Consider the following 14,390-nt stretch of genomic DNA (forward strand, 5'->3'; position numbering starts at 1 on the left):
TTAAGCACACTTGCAGATGTCTGGCAGCAGCCCCTAGCGAATCACATCGAAACAATCTCAGAAAGCGTGCGGACGTTAGATTTTATTGAATAAACGGTCCGTAATATAATAAGAGTTATAGTAGGCCATTTTCTAATATAACGAGATAAACTTTAACACCAGACAGTAATAATCGAGATCGAGCATCAACACTTAAGGATGGAAGAAGCATATAAAACTGGTTCATTGTACTGTAAAAACAAAACAAATCAAAATGTAGATATGTGGATTGCTTCAGGAGCTATTATCAGTAATATTTAGAACGTCGTATTGTTAACATGTAGGTAGAAATTACCTTATGACCAAAGTAATCATGACATTACAGCAAGCTACACACGATAATGCAATCATGACTTAAAGTCGAAATGTCCGTCACCCTTAATAGGGAATGAATAATGAGTAGATTTCAAGTCAACCGAAGCAACACTTGCTTTAACAGTTGGTCGATTCAATTTTTTTGACTTATCGTGTCTGAGAAATGTTTCGTTAGAGATCATAGAACTGAAAAAGTAGATGTCGCATTAGCTGCGGTGTGTGCAGGTCCGCCATATTGGAAAGGTCAATATCAACCCGTGAGATATTATGTGCAACAGGCAGCATTTTTACAATATTAGGTTAATCATAAACGCTGACCAGCTATGCATATTGTAATAGATATAAATGTCAACATAAATCTGAGTATTAGATAAACGCTATCTGTAAATAATACAGATGATAAAGTAAACACGGTCCGATTTATTTAAAGCTTCAGTTTTAAAGCAATGGAGAAAGGTCATAAATGAATCTAGCAACCTGTAAACAATTATACTATGTTTGTTACTAAATCGTAATAAATGGAATCATTAATTAACAGTTATTTCTTTCAGAATATATAAATAATGTATTAAAACATGAAACCTGATTAATTATTTACTTCAGTGCTTCCCAAACCTGTCCTGGAGGCCCCCCTGCCCTGCACCTTTTGTATGTCTCCCTTATTTAACACACCTGATTCCACCCATCAGTTTGTTAGTAGAGACTGCAAGAACTAAATTGGGTGTGTCTGATTAGGGAGACATACAAAATGTGCAGGGCAATCCTGAATGGTATAATCATGTTATTTAAGGGCTATAAGAGTGCTTTGACAAGTTCTGAATGCCTCTCCCAGACCCAGTTGACACGTATGTAGGTGGGATATGTTTTAAATCTACATTGAAAAATAACATAAATATTCACTTTCTTTTTCTTAATAACTGTGTTTCCACTCATGCTATTTCAAAATGGAACAGATCCGTGAAAAATATTTTGTGGAAAACGTCAAAGTATTTTATAAAATCTTAATCTACCTCCTGTAACAAAAAGGCAACTAAAACTTTGAATGTATGCTCACTTTTTTGGTGTTTTTGTATAATTTCTATCTGATAATTATTGTATGTTTTGAAGGAAGAGTATGTTTTTGTTGTGTTATCTATTTTCTTATTTATTTATTTTTATTTTCTTTTTTTTTCTTATTTACTTATTTATTTTTCTACTCTTTCTTTTTTGATTTGTAATTGCTGTATATTGTTTGGTCATCCTTGAACCCCTGGCTCTTTTCCTTGGCATATGTTCTGTCATACTTGTATTTTTTTTTATAAATGTTTAATAATAAAAAAAATAGAATAGAAAAATAAAATTGGGAAGCACTGATTTACTTCAAACCGTGTTGACCTTTCCAAGATGGCGGCGCTATTGAACAACCCAACGCGACACCTGCGTGTTAACATCTATGACAGAGATCGTCCATTGCTGTAGTAGCACTTCGCTTCCTTGAAAGTCAAGGAAATCACCAGGGTCACCATTTTATTCCTATTTTATTTTAAAACACTCCAAATGCCACTTTTCTGTCACTGGAACAATAGTTGACTTTGTGTTGAGTAAAGCCCGACAGATGTCGTGCAGCAGGTTTTTGTGACAGGGCGCTGCCGGTGAACGCGCTGGGCGTGTGTCAAGATAACGCAACCAAGGGCTGGATGTGTAAACTGTCAGGAACAGATAATGCTCAGTAACCGTCAACCCCGGTCTGCAACAAGTCGGTCTTTTTAACGAGAGCCCAGTGTCATGCAGTCAAGAGTGTGTCCAGATACTCCACTGTTTACAGCACCGCTCGATCACTGGTCTTCTGACTTTATACAGTAAGTTTCGGCAGATTATGATTAGGTAAGAGACGTAAACTTTGTTTTGGTCGTCTTCTTCTCCAAATGTATGGGAAAATGTTGCGAATGACACGAGTTACTGTACGGACACTGCAACAGTGTAACATCGCCTGCTGTCGGTCAGATACATTGTATCATTTGCCAAACCGGACCTCAAGAACACCTTGGAAAAGGCAAGTGTGTAAGAACGGATCATTTGATGTCCTTGTGTCACCTGTCTATAAGGAAAGGAACATGTCCTGGGTCTCTTGTCTCAGAACCAGAGGATTGTTTCTACCCAAGAGAGTGTGGACACACTCCAGACACACGGTTGCTCTCTATAGCACATCTACGGACTCCAAAGAAACCGCAAAGTCTGTGGTAAATCAGGAGAGTAAAGTTAAAACCTCAGAAAACCCGTTACGTGTTCCCTCAGAAGATGCCAAGAAGCTGGCACAGCTGGCGTACCCTCAGCGCTGGAGACTGACGGGTAAGTCCAACTGTGCTCATGTTGTGTATTTAGCGTTATTGAAGGCACTTGGTTGGTTCTGACCATCTTCCAAAATTAATCCTAATGTAGAGTTTAACATCCCTTACAAAAATGTACATGGATACATTTACAAATATATATATATCTGATGGTAGCACTTTATAGCAAAATATATATGCTGCAATATTACTGTTAACTTAATATTAGTCATAAGTGTCAAAATATTAATTATTGGAGCTACTCTGTAAATGCTGTAAATATATATATTTTTAAATGAATATAAATAAGAAAAAAATGTAAATGAAATATCCACTTGTGCAAATGTACCTTTTGTAAATGTACAATGACCTTCTGATTGTCCTCATAGCTGCCGTGGGGTTTTTGGTGATCTCCAGCTCCGTCACTATGTCTGCTCCATTTTTTCTGGGAAGAGTGATCGACACTATCTACACTAGCCCCGCAGAGGACTTCACCTCCTCCCTTACCTCCCTCTGTATCATGCTAACAGGGGTCTTCCTCTGCGGGGGTGCTGCAAATGCTGCTCGTGTTTACCTCATGCAAATCTCAGGTGAAATCTCAATGCATGTGAACCAATAAAAGATTTGTAGTGCAGTAGGGACTTCTTTTGGGGAGAATTTTGTGGCTTACACAACCATTCAAAAGTTTGGGGTCAATAAGATTTTTTTTACATTTTATTATTATTATTAAAATGAATTAATACGTTTAATCAGCAAGGATGGATTAAATTAATCAAAGGTTAAAGTAAAGACATTTATGATGTTACAAAAGATTTCAAATAAATGCTGTTCTTTACTCAGAATCCTGAAAAAAATGTATCAGTTTCCACAAAAATATTAATCAACAACTCTTTTCAGCACTGATAATAATAAGAAATGTTTCTTGAAATCAGCATATTAGAATGATTTCTGAAGGATCATGTGAACTGAAGTTTAAAATTTTTTACTTGCATTATAAGACAGGAATAAATAAAAATTTTAAATAACAAAGGAATTCATGTAACATTTTAAATATAAAAAAGTTTTTTTTATATTTTTAATATTTTAAAATATTACTGTTTTACTGTATTTTTTATCAAATAAATGAAGTCTGATTAGAATAGGAATCTTCTTTCAAAATTCCAAAAAGTTTTTATCAACCCCAAGCTTTTGAATAGCACCATATGTATTTACTGATTGAATTTTATTTGTTTTGTAAAGCTTGGCTCTAGTTTAGTCTTATTAAATCTATAAATTAATATCATTTAATTAGTTCATTGTGTTGACCAGCATGCATTTCTGTGCTTGCTGTCTAAAAATCCTTTCTCAACTTTTACAGGGCAAGAGATTGTGCGAAAGTTGCGCGAATCCCTTTTCTCCTCGATTCTGAAGCAGGAGGTGGGATTCTTTGATAAGACCCGAACTGGTGAGCTCATTAACCGTCTTTCGGCAGACACGACCATCGTCGGCCGCTGCCTCACTGACAACCTGTCTGACGGGCTGCGCTCCCTTGCCCAGGCAGGGGCTGGAGTTGGCATGATGGTGAGATGCTTATGATAGTTTGACATTTCAGCAGCTAATTCCCTTTACGAATATTACATATTAACCATTTTTTCTAAAGAAAATTCTGAAGAAAATGTGAAAGGTGCTCATGCCAAAATTTTGCTTATATAAAAAACCCTGACTCTTATTACTTCCTGATGTGTTTCTAAAAACAGAATATACAGCAATGCAGGGATTCTTATGTTGATGCACTTTGATTTATTTTAATGTTTCCTCATTGAACTTTACAGTATATGTCTCATGTTTGAACTTTAGAATGCATCTCACTAATTCAGTTCTTGAACTTTATATTTCTCTTCCTCAGTTATATGTGTCACCTAGTCTGGCAGCTTTTGTGCTGATGGTTGTTCCTCCTATTGCCTGCCTGGCTGTAATTTTTGGTAAATTCTTACGTTCCATATCAAGGCGCACACAGGATGCATTGGCAGAGGCTACACAGGTAAGCATTTTATTGATGTGCAATAAAAAAAATAGATATGGAAGTAAGCCTTGTACCATTATCATTTGATTGCTGAATTCATTGCTCTGTTGTAAGCATAAAGACACCAAGTAGCCAAGGGATCATTTTACTCTGTAGCTACTCTGCATCTCATAGTTGGCAGAAGAGAGGATCAGCAACATACGGACAGTCCGGGCTTTTGGAAAAGAGCTGACGGAGGTGCAGAAGTACTCGGAAAAGGTTGACTATATATTTGAACTGGCTAAGAAAGAGGCTGTGCTTTCTGCTGGATTCTATGGAGTGGTGAGATACTTAATTGTTGTACAAATAAGAAAAAAAGTTGTATGCATGATTATAGGTAATCATTATCATAATCAGTATGTCAGTTTAAGATTATTTGTCTAGTACAGTATGCTCTGATGTTTTCATTTCTTTCACAGACAGGACTGAGTGGAAATGTCATCATCCTGAGTGTGTTGTATAAGGGAGGTCTGCTGATGGCCAGCGAGGCCATGACCATTGGGCAGCTCTCCTCTTTCCTAATGTATGCCTTCTGGGTGGGCATCAGCATCGCAGGTGAGGATGTTAGCTCAGAGCAACTAAATATACACTACTGTTCAAAAGTTTGGGGTCAGTATGATTTTTTTTTTTTTTTTTGATTTTTTTAAAGAAATTAATATTTTTATTCAGCACATTTAATTGAACAAAAATTGCAGTAAAGTAGTGCTGTCAAACGATTAATCGCATCCAAAATAAAAGTTTTTGTTTACATAATATGTGTGTGTACTGTGTATATTTATTACGTATATATAAATACACGCACATGCATGTATATATTTCAGAAAAATATGTTTATATATTAAATATATTTATATATAATATAAACTATATGAATATACATATATAGTGTATGTGTGAAAACTTTTATTTTGGATGCGATTAATCGCAATTAATCATTTGACAGCACTACAGCAAACACATTTATACTGTTAAAAAAAGGTTTATTTTTCAAATAAATGCTGTTTTTTTTAAACTTTCTATTTATCAAAGAATCCTGAATTTTTTTTTTTTTTTTTTTTTTTTTTTTTGCAGTTTCCATAAAAATATTAAGCAGCACAGTGTTGTCAATATTATATACAACATACCAGTATATAAACTTGCTTATTGCATGCTTTATTTTCATAATGACTTCTAAATTACACAAAGTTTTAAATTAGCAAACACTGTAGAACTAAATAAATCAATAAAAAAAAAAATAAAAAAAAAAGCCTCCCACAATGTAGCATAACACCAGTGGCCTGTTGCATGAAGCTAGCTGAACAAACTCTTGAGTTTCAGAGTAGGTTTAGAGTTAATAAAATCAAACAAATCCAACCTGGTTCCAGTACTGTAACTTAATCAAATCACACCTCAAATATTTTTTCCAAAGATGGTTTCCATCTTTTTAGGTAGTTCTTATCATGCTGATGTATGTTCAAGTGTTTGTTTTTCGAATATGTTTTTAATTGGCTATTTGATGCTATAAAAGTGGGGTGTGGTGCCATGATTGTGATCTTGCTATTGGGTCTGCGGGAGTTTGGGCGGGACTTTGATACAGCGGCTCCACCTCACCATCACTTCTGCACAGACTCTGGCTCCAAGTGACGTCATTTTTGCAAGATGACAGCCGCTATACTAAGAATGTTTTGGCTTCACTTTTCTATAGTGGAAGGAACTGGAGATGCGTCGTCCATGTTTTTTTTTACAGTCTATGGTCCCAAGGCATTCTTTATGATTTTTGTAGTCAGTGTGAAACATGAGAGTAGACAAAAAATAGGTTTCTTTCAACACAGTTCTGGGATTTCTCAACAAAACCACTCTTGTGGCGGTTGAGCATCTCAAACTGGGCCTTATTCATAGGTAGAAACCAGTTGCTGTAATAAAAAAAGCTGTAATATTTGCTCTGTGTTGAAGTTTTTAAAGTACAACTAGTAATTTTTCTGTGGATTAATTTAGGTTTCAGCTCATTCTACTCCGAGTTGATGAAGGGGCTTGGTGCTGGTACTCGTCTATGGGAACTCATGGACAGAAAGCCTGAATTTCCTCTCACTGGTAAATAGAATTTCCCCAAATAATGCCTAAAATGCACATTAGTGCCTATGAAAAACTGTTTAACTTTTCATGTGAACAGCAGTGCCATAACTGTCTTTTTGTTCTTTTTTTCTTCTTTAGAGGGGCTTGTGTTAAAACCAGAGCAGTTAAAGGGAGAACTGGAGTTTTGTAATGTGTGTTTTGCTTACCCAACGAGGAAGGATTCACCCATCTTCCAAGATCTAAATCTGTCTGTGCCAGCGGGGTCAGTAATGGCAGTAGTGGGATCCAGTGGTTCAGGCAAATCCACACTAGTGTCACTGTTGCTCCGGCTCTATGATCCTGATTCAGGTGAGAACTGAAAGTAAGAATATAATAGAAAATGTTGATACTTTGTATGTTGATAGGTAAGATATAACAGCAGTGAAAATGTATAAATAAATGTGTAGTTTTAATTCAAATGCAGGTGTGGTCACTGTTGATGGCCGTGATATACGAGACTTGAATCCTTACTGGCTGAGGAGTCACATCGGTACTGTAAGCCAGGTAAGAAGCACCACCAGAAAAAAGAAAATCAGACAGTCTCCTGCCTCCATTTGACTTATTTCTGTGAGTGAATTTGTTTGTTGTAGGAGCCAGTTCTTTTCTCCTGCTCTGTTGCTGAGAACATCGCTTATGGGGCGGCTGACCCAAGTCGGGTCACAGTAGAGGACATCTACAGGGCAGCGCAGATAGCCAATGCTCATGACTTCATCCAGGAATTCCCTAAGGGCTATGATACAGTGGTAGGAGAGAAGGGGGTATTGCTGTCAGGTATGAATAACCTCTGATATTTCAGTAAAATTAATGTCTGTAACAGGACAAATTTGTCTGTTTGTAATTCACCCGACAATTTATGCATTACAACATTGATTTGTGGAACAGGTGGACAAAAACAAAGAGTCGCTATAGCACGAGCCATGCTGAAGGTAATCTGTCCTCTATAGTACTTTACTGAATTTTAAATGTTTGTTGTTTACCAAAGGGACACTAAATCTATCTTCTCATGCTTTTCACAGAATCCAAAGATACTGTTATTGGATGAAGCCACAAGGTGAGATGTTGTAAAAGTAAAAGCTAGATTTTTAGTCTTTATTCTTACAGTATATATATCATCTTTTAATAATACTTTTACTAAAATCTCCTATATTTAACTAAATCCTAAATCTTATATTTTATAGTTTTTTTTTCCATTTCTAAAATAATTAACGACTCCAAAAAAAAATTGTCTTCATGACATCATGAATCAAAGACTCGACTTTATCATCGCTTTATCATGTTTCATTAAGTACAGGACTGTATGATCTTTACATGTCAACCTTCTTACCATGATTTTGTACAATAGAATTGATCAAACTTGTCAAATGCTCAAATTGGTCAAACTCTTATGTCTTATGTCATGATGAGAAGAACTATATAATGAGACTTTGCCTGGTCTCTGTTTCAGTGCTCTGGATGCAGAGAATGAGTTTTTGGTACAGGAGGCATTAGAGAGACTGATGCAAGGTCGCACCGTGTTGATCATCGCTCACCGTCTCTCAACCATCCAGAGCGCTGATGCCGTGGCTGTGCTGGACCAGCACCGTGTGATGGAGATCGGCAGCCACGCCAAGCTCCTTGCCAACGACCAGGGGCTCTTCCGCAAGCTGATGGAGAAGCAGGCCTTCCTGCAGGCCAAACAGAAACAGGCTCTCTTTTAATAGGAGTAATTAAAAGACAACAGAGTGAGCGCACATAAATTCAAACATGTTTAAAGGTTTTTCGTTTGTTTGATTGTGTTTTAAGCACTCTGAAATGACTAAGACTGAAACGTAGCTATTTAACATGAACTGCCAAGTAACTGGAAACCAGTTGTATACTGATCATTGTTAATTACAATGCCAGACAGTCACAGCATACATGCTGCGGACATAATTTAATACTCATCCGAGTTACAAAAAACACTGCTTTTTAAATAGTTTTATGCTTTCATAGCCCAAGAAAAACATTAATATATAAAAATAAAAAAGCTTTGGAAAAGTTTGAAAGTGATATGAGGGCGATTTGAAATATGAGAAAGTTACTTGATGCTACAACATTACTTGTTATAAATCATGTCAGTCCTTTATTAAGGAACAGGTGATAATCAGTTAAGTGTACCTAGGGCCTTAGTCATGAAATACGCGCAGAAAGAATTTCTGTGTTAACTGTACATAAAACCATTCCTAAGTTAACTGTTTCATTTGATTCAATGGGAAAATGTACACAAGAATGGTTTATGAAAACATAAATTAATTTAATGTACACAAATTCATTCTGCATATGTTTCATAAGTAATATGGATAATGAAGCATTTTGTGAGGGTGATTACAGAAACAGTGGTGCGTCTGTCCTTTGGTAATGACATGACACATGAATCGTGCCTAGATCATAAACAGCAAAGATTTTACTGGGATGTAATTCAACTCCAACCCAGTTACAGTGCCATTGTTATTTGTCAGTAATGAAGATGCTGTTTTAGAAGGAGCACCTGTATGGAGTGTAGACCATTGTAAAAAAAAAAAAAAAAAAAAAAAAAAAAAGGATATATATTATTGTCTCAGTTGTATTTGAGAACAGACACTATGACAGAGGTATTTTAATGGACATTTTTTTACCTAACCTATATATATATCATTTGGATAAGATTAAATCTATTGAGAATTTTAGAAGATTTTAATACTTAGTGTGGTAACTTATTAGCTTTCAGTTTGTGAAATGTATATGTTTGGCTGTTTGTTTGTTTTTTTTTCCTATTGTTTTATCTGCTCTCTTAATAAATTACCTTGAAACATTGATTACTCAAAACACTGCCCTGTCCACATGTCTGTCTTAAGAACATATAAATGATTTTAGTTACCAAGAGAGGGTGCTGTTGACACTTGAAAATAAATTACTAGCTATTTTGGAATCCTAGAGTGACAGCGATAATGGGTTAAATGAAAGAGGTAAAAACTCTCAAACAGAATTGGAAGTACTGTTAATGCAAGCAACTTACTTCTGTGATCTATAGTCTGTCTCAAATAGTTATGGTCAATACATTGGTATGAATTTTACTACACCTAAATAGTAAAGTGGTTTGATTAATTGTCCATGTTGTAATCCTCTCTCAACCTTTAACATCAGAAACTGAATTTCCAGCTCTGATTAAGTTAAAGCAGGGAAATTAAAGCTCAGATTGTTTTGTTTGCTGAAGCAGTAAGCTGCTTACCCTCAGTGACTGCCCACAGCCTTCATTGACTCACTCAGCTCAACATAAGCTCGAGGACCAACTATAGCAGGATATCTGCTTGCACAGAGACGGGCCTCTTTTGAGTAAAGTATGCAGAGCAGCCACACACCTCCCTGCACTGAAAAAAAAAAAACCATTCACAATCAGCATTTTATTTTATTTTTATTTGTCTTGTTTTCCAATAAAAATATCTTTAAAAATCCTTAAAACCAAAATAGATTTGCGAAACAAAACAGCATATTAAAACTTTTCTTCTTTCTTATTTTAAAACATTTTCATAGAATATAGCCTACATAAGAGGTCAGAGAAAAATAACCCCAAAATGGAATACCATTTGCGACAACGAGTCACTTATTAGCTTGTAAAAACAGCTTATAATGCAAATAATGTTTTTTTTTAGTTACTGTTTTGTTTCTATATGAGAATAATGCGATTAAATATTGGCTGTGCACAAATCTCTAAACGTGCTATTTTACAATTGGCAGAAATATACTAAGAAACGGCTTGCCATACTACGAACCACTGTGTGACAAGGCTAGTAGCAACATCAGTTCCGCCCCCACACCATATACAGATCCTGCCGGGCCTGGAATGATGACTATCAAACCATAAAAGGACAGTCATGCTAACTACGAACCTGGAGACAGTGGGAGACACGCCGCTTCACTAGAAAGTCACCCCTCGCTTACCCTGCTAGGGCCTAATATGGTTGAAGGATGGGGAAAACAACACCTGAACATACACATGTCCTCAATAGTGCGCATGGGGACAAACACGAAGAGTATATAAGGTTTTCATGGGTCGGTCAGTCCGTGACTGGATCCATTAGCGGTTGTGTTCTGCACTGAGCTTCATCAGAGAAAGGTAAGACAACTTCATTAGACCCATATACTACTAATGTAGTTACGCGGACTAACTGAAAAACGTGTAAGGAAACTAACCTATTTTATTTGAAGACAAGATATAGATAAAGAGTTTGCAATAAGTTATAAGATAGCCTAGCAAAAGTATGTTTTCATTAATTCATTCATAATATGTGATTTGTATATTTTGAATTTGTCACTGGCAGTGTTGATAATTTGTATACTTAATCTGACAGCATGTAAGAATCATATATTAGAAAATAAATCTGTACTTCTATAAAATATTAGAACTATCACAATTCTAAGGGCTATATAGATTTATGACAAAATGCTAACTTAAAATATTAGATTCTCACTACACTCATTTGCATAATGGTTAGGCTATTAGATCTTGGATTGATTGGTTGCAATATGCACAGCTTTACACTTGTTGTATTGTTGTACACTAAAAAATGTCAACCAAGCTTAAACTAAATGAATAAATAAACTGTGACATAGAAAATGAGTCATGAAACTGACTAATAAAACTCATAAAATAAAGTTCAAAGGACAGAAAATGACTATATACTGTTAAATGAATGGAAATAAAGAGATTATTACGATGAAAACATTTTTGCAGTGTATAAATTGATGAGTGCATCACTTAATTCAATTTCTCTTTTTGCATAAAGCTGTGCCCAATCCAATAAATGTAACCTTTACAAGTTATGGATGAGTTTGTAAGAATTCATATGATGTGATTGTATGAATTCATAAAATTAGCCACCAATTCACTAAATCATAAAATAGCTAGAACAGTGACAGTGTGCTGATATGTTCTTCATTAGACTCCATCAAGATGTGTGACGACGACGAGACTACCGCCCTTGTGTGCGACAACGGTTCAGGCCTGGTCAAGGCTGGCTTTGCTGGTGATGACGCCCCCAGAGCTGTCTTCCCCTCCATCGTTGGTCGCCCCCGTCACCAGGTTTGTTCAGCTGCATCTTGCCCTTTGTAAATATCATTCACATGGATAAGCATAAGCTATTGCAACATTTAAATATTGTGACCTTAAAAATACCCATTTTTTCCTCCAGGGTGTCATGGTGGGTATGGGTCAGAAGGACTCATACGTAGGAGATGAAGCTCAGAGCAAGAGGGGTATCCTCACTTTGAAGTACCCCATCGAGCACGGTATCATTACCAACTGGGACGATATGGAGAAGATCTGGCACCACACCTTCTACAACGAGCTCCGAGTCGCCCCTGAGGAGCACCCAACTCTGCTGACTGAGGCCCCTCTTAACCCCAAGGCTAACCGTGAGAAGATGACCCAGATCATGTTTGAGACCTTCAACGTCCCAGCCATGTATGTGGCCATTCAGGCTGTGCTGTCCCTGTATGCCTCTGGCCGTACCACTGGTGAGACAATTATTTTAACATTAAAGACTCACAATAATCATATATGTTGTATATAACAAAATGTGCTAATTTTTTCTGACCCATTTTTTTTTTCTTCTATATATTAGGTATTGTGCTGGACTCTGGTGATGGTGTGTCCCACAATGTCCCCATCTATGAGGGTTATGCTCTGCCCCATGCCATCATGCGTTTGGATCTGGCTGGTCGCGATCTGACCGACTACCTCATGAAGATCCTGACCGAGCGTGGTTATTCTTTTGTCACAACTGGTAGGAAAAATGCAATTTGACAATTTCACAGTCATTTCTGTGTGGTATTCTTCTGTTTATCTCAACAGCTCAGTAATACAGACTGATACTAATTTATTGTGTCAGTCGTTGTTGGATATACACTGCCATTCAAAGTTTTTGATTAAATAAATACAGCTGTAGTGAGCATAGAAGACTTCTTTTAAAACTTACCTACCCCAAACATTTGAATGGTAGTGTATATTAGCTAATATTGAATAATTGTGCATGCTCAATTCTCCTGTTTTTTATTTTTTTTATAAAATATATATATTATAAAAAAAATCTTGAATAATTTAATAACACCTTTTGGCTTGTCTGTATCGGCCAGAATTTTATAATGGTGCATCCATTTGTTATTTGTTCTGCTATGTTAGAAACAACGTACTTACTTAAAACTCTGTTTATAGCTGAGCGTGAGATTGTCCGTGACATCAAGGAGAAGCTGTGCTATGTGGCTCTGGACTTTGAGAATGAGATGGCCACTGCCGCCTCTTCCTCTTCCCTAGAGAAGAGCTACGAGTTGCCCGACGGCCAAGTCATCACCATCGGTAACGAGCGTTTCCGTTGCCCAGAGACCCTCTTCCAGCCTTCTTTCATTGGTGCGTAAAGACATACACTATTATAAAGTGCTGAATTTTCCATACAGCTTTTAGTTTTATTAATAAGGTGTTTCTAAACAGGCATGGAGTCTGCTGGAATCCATGAGACCGCCTACAACAGCATCATGAAGTGCGACATTGACATCAGGAAGGACCTGTATGCCAACAATGTCTTGTCAGGTGGTACCACCATGTACCCCGGTATTGCTGACCGTATGCAGAAGGAGATCACTGCCTTGGCCCCCAGCACAATGAAGATCAAGGTAATGCATCTGTGGTTATCCTTTAACACGGTCCCATTCTCCACAATGCATCACTAACCTGTTCATGTGTCTCCTTATTCTGACAGATCATTGCCCCACCTGAGCGTAAATACTCTGTATGGATCGGTGGCTCCATCTTGGCTTCCCTATCCACCTTCCAGCAGATGTGGATCACCAAGCAGGAATACGATGAGGCAGGCCCCAGCATTGTCCACCGCAAGTGCTTCTAAATCCATCATCTGCATCTGTTTGCTGTGGAATAAGCAATAATGGAGAATACATTCATCATTATGGGAAAGCTTTGGTACAGATTTATTTCATACCCATGTGTAACTCAATGAACATACCCTGGATTTCGATGAGGCAGGTCCCAGCATTGTCCAAACAGACACGATCAAGATCCAGAAGACCCTTTTACCATGTTATCTATCACAAGACTGTAATCTGTACATAAATAGTAATTAATTTATTAAAGTCTATCATTTGGTATTTCGATTTTGTGCCGTGTTTGTGTTAATAAATTGTTAGACTTGACTGCAGACTTAAGCATAGTGATCTAGAGTGTTGCTACAAAGGAATATAGGAAATTTCTAGTTAGAAAAAGTAAGTTCCACTACAGTCATTATTTTCTAATTACACATAGCTAATACAGTCAAATTCTCAGCAGAGTTTGCTTAGTGTACAAATTATTTATGTTTTTAAAAAACTTAAGTCATCAAATGGTCACACATGCTCATTTAACCCTTCCAATATTCCTGAAAATAGTGAAAGTTGACCTCCGTCTGGCCTCACCGCAATGTGCTACATTTGCTTCCCAGGAAAACCAGCGTGAGATCCTGACCAATCAAATAGAATAAATAATAAAACTACAATAATCATAATAAAAACAACGATTTCTTTAAAATGAACTTTTTCAAGCACTGACAGAATTTATT

General features: G+C 36.7%; 2 protein-coding genes across 2 annotated transcripts; both read left to right on the top strand.

The window, feature by feature from the left end:
* The first annotated feature begins 1,648 nt into the window (after positions 1-1,648).
* On the top strand, positions 1,649-9,605 carry LOC109100835 (ATP-binding cassette sub-family B member 10, mitochondrial-like). Its single transcript, XM_042768912.1, has 13 exons — positions 1,649-2,682; positions 3,050-3,250; positions 4,018-4,220; positions 4,546-4,680; positions 4,837-4,983; positions 5,121-5,256; positions 6,676-6,771; positions 6,892-7,101; positions 7,217-7,296; positions 7,383-7,563; positions 7,675-7,718; positions 7,809-7,843; positions 8,237-9,605. Exons 1-13 carry the CDS (start codon positions 2,259-2,261, stop codon positions 8,487-8,489), a joined length of 2,145 nt encoding a protein of 714 aa, XP_042624846.1. The 5' UTR covers positions 1,649-2,258; the 3' UTR covers positions 8,490-9,605.
* Positions 9,606-10,746: 1,141 nt separating this feature from the next.
* On the top strand, positions 10,747-13,950 carry LOC109100838 (actin, alpha skeletal muscle 2). The gene is made up of 7 exons (XM_042768913.1): positions 10,747-10,903; positions 11,730-11,869; positions 11,979-12,303; positions 12,411-12,572; positions 13,001-13,192; positions 13,274-13,455; positions 13,542-13,950. The coding sequence occupies exons 2-7, from the start codon at positions 11,741-11,743 to the stop codon at positions 13,683-13,685; spliced, it is 1,134 nt and encodes a 377-aa protein (XP_042624847.1). The 5' UTR covers positions 10,747-10,903; positions 11,730-11,740; the 3' UTR covers positions 13,686-13,950.
* Positions 13,951-14,390: the final 440 nt, after the last annotated feature.

The sequence above is a fragment of the Cyprinus carpio genome, chromosome A13, assembly GCF_018340385.1.
Source record: "Cyprinus carpio isolate SPL01 chromosome A13, ASM1834038v1, whole genome shotgun sequence".
In the NCBI taxonomy this organism is placed as follows: domain Eukaryota; kingdom Metazoa; phylum Chordata; class Actinopteri; order Cypriniformes; family Cyprinidae; genus Cyprinus; species Cyprinus carpio.

Excerpts from the sequence above, each read along its gene's own strand:
- LOC109100835 (XM_042768912.1), top strand. The coding sequence starts at position 2,259 with ATGTATGGGAAAATGTTGCGAATGACACGAGTTACTGTACGGACACTG. Across the intron at positions 4,681-4,836 it reads CATTGGCAGAGGCTACACAG|TTGGCAGAAGAGAGGATCAG; the intron begins GTAAGCATTTTA and ends TGCATCTCATAG. Across the intron at positions 7,719-7,808 it reads TAGCACGAGCCATGCTGAAG|AATCCAAAGATACTGTTATT; the intron begins GTAATCTGTCCT and ends TGCTTTTCACAG.
- LOC109100838 (XM_042768913.1), top strand. The coding sequence starts at position 11,741 with ATGTGTGACGACGACGAGACTACCGCCCTTGTGTGCGACAACGGTTCA. Across the intron at positions 12,304-12,410 it reads TGCCTCTGGCCGTACCACTG|GTATTGTGCTGGACTCTGGT; the intron begins GTGAGACAATTA and ends TCTATATATTAG. Across the intron at positions 13,193-13,273 it reads CTTCCAGCCTTCTTTCATTG|GCATGGAGTCTGCTGGAATC; the intron begins GTGCGTAAAGAC and ends GTTTCTAAACAG.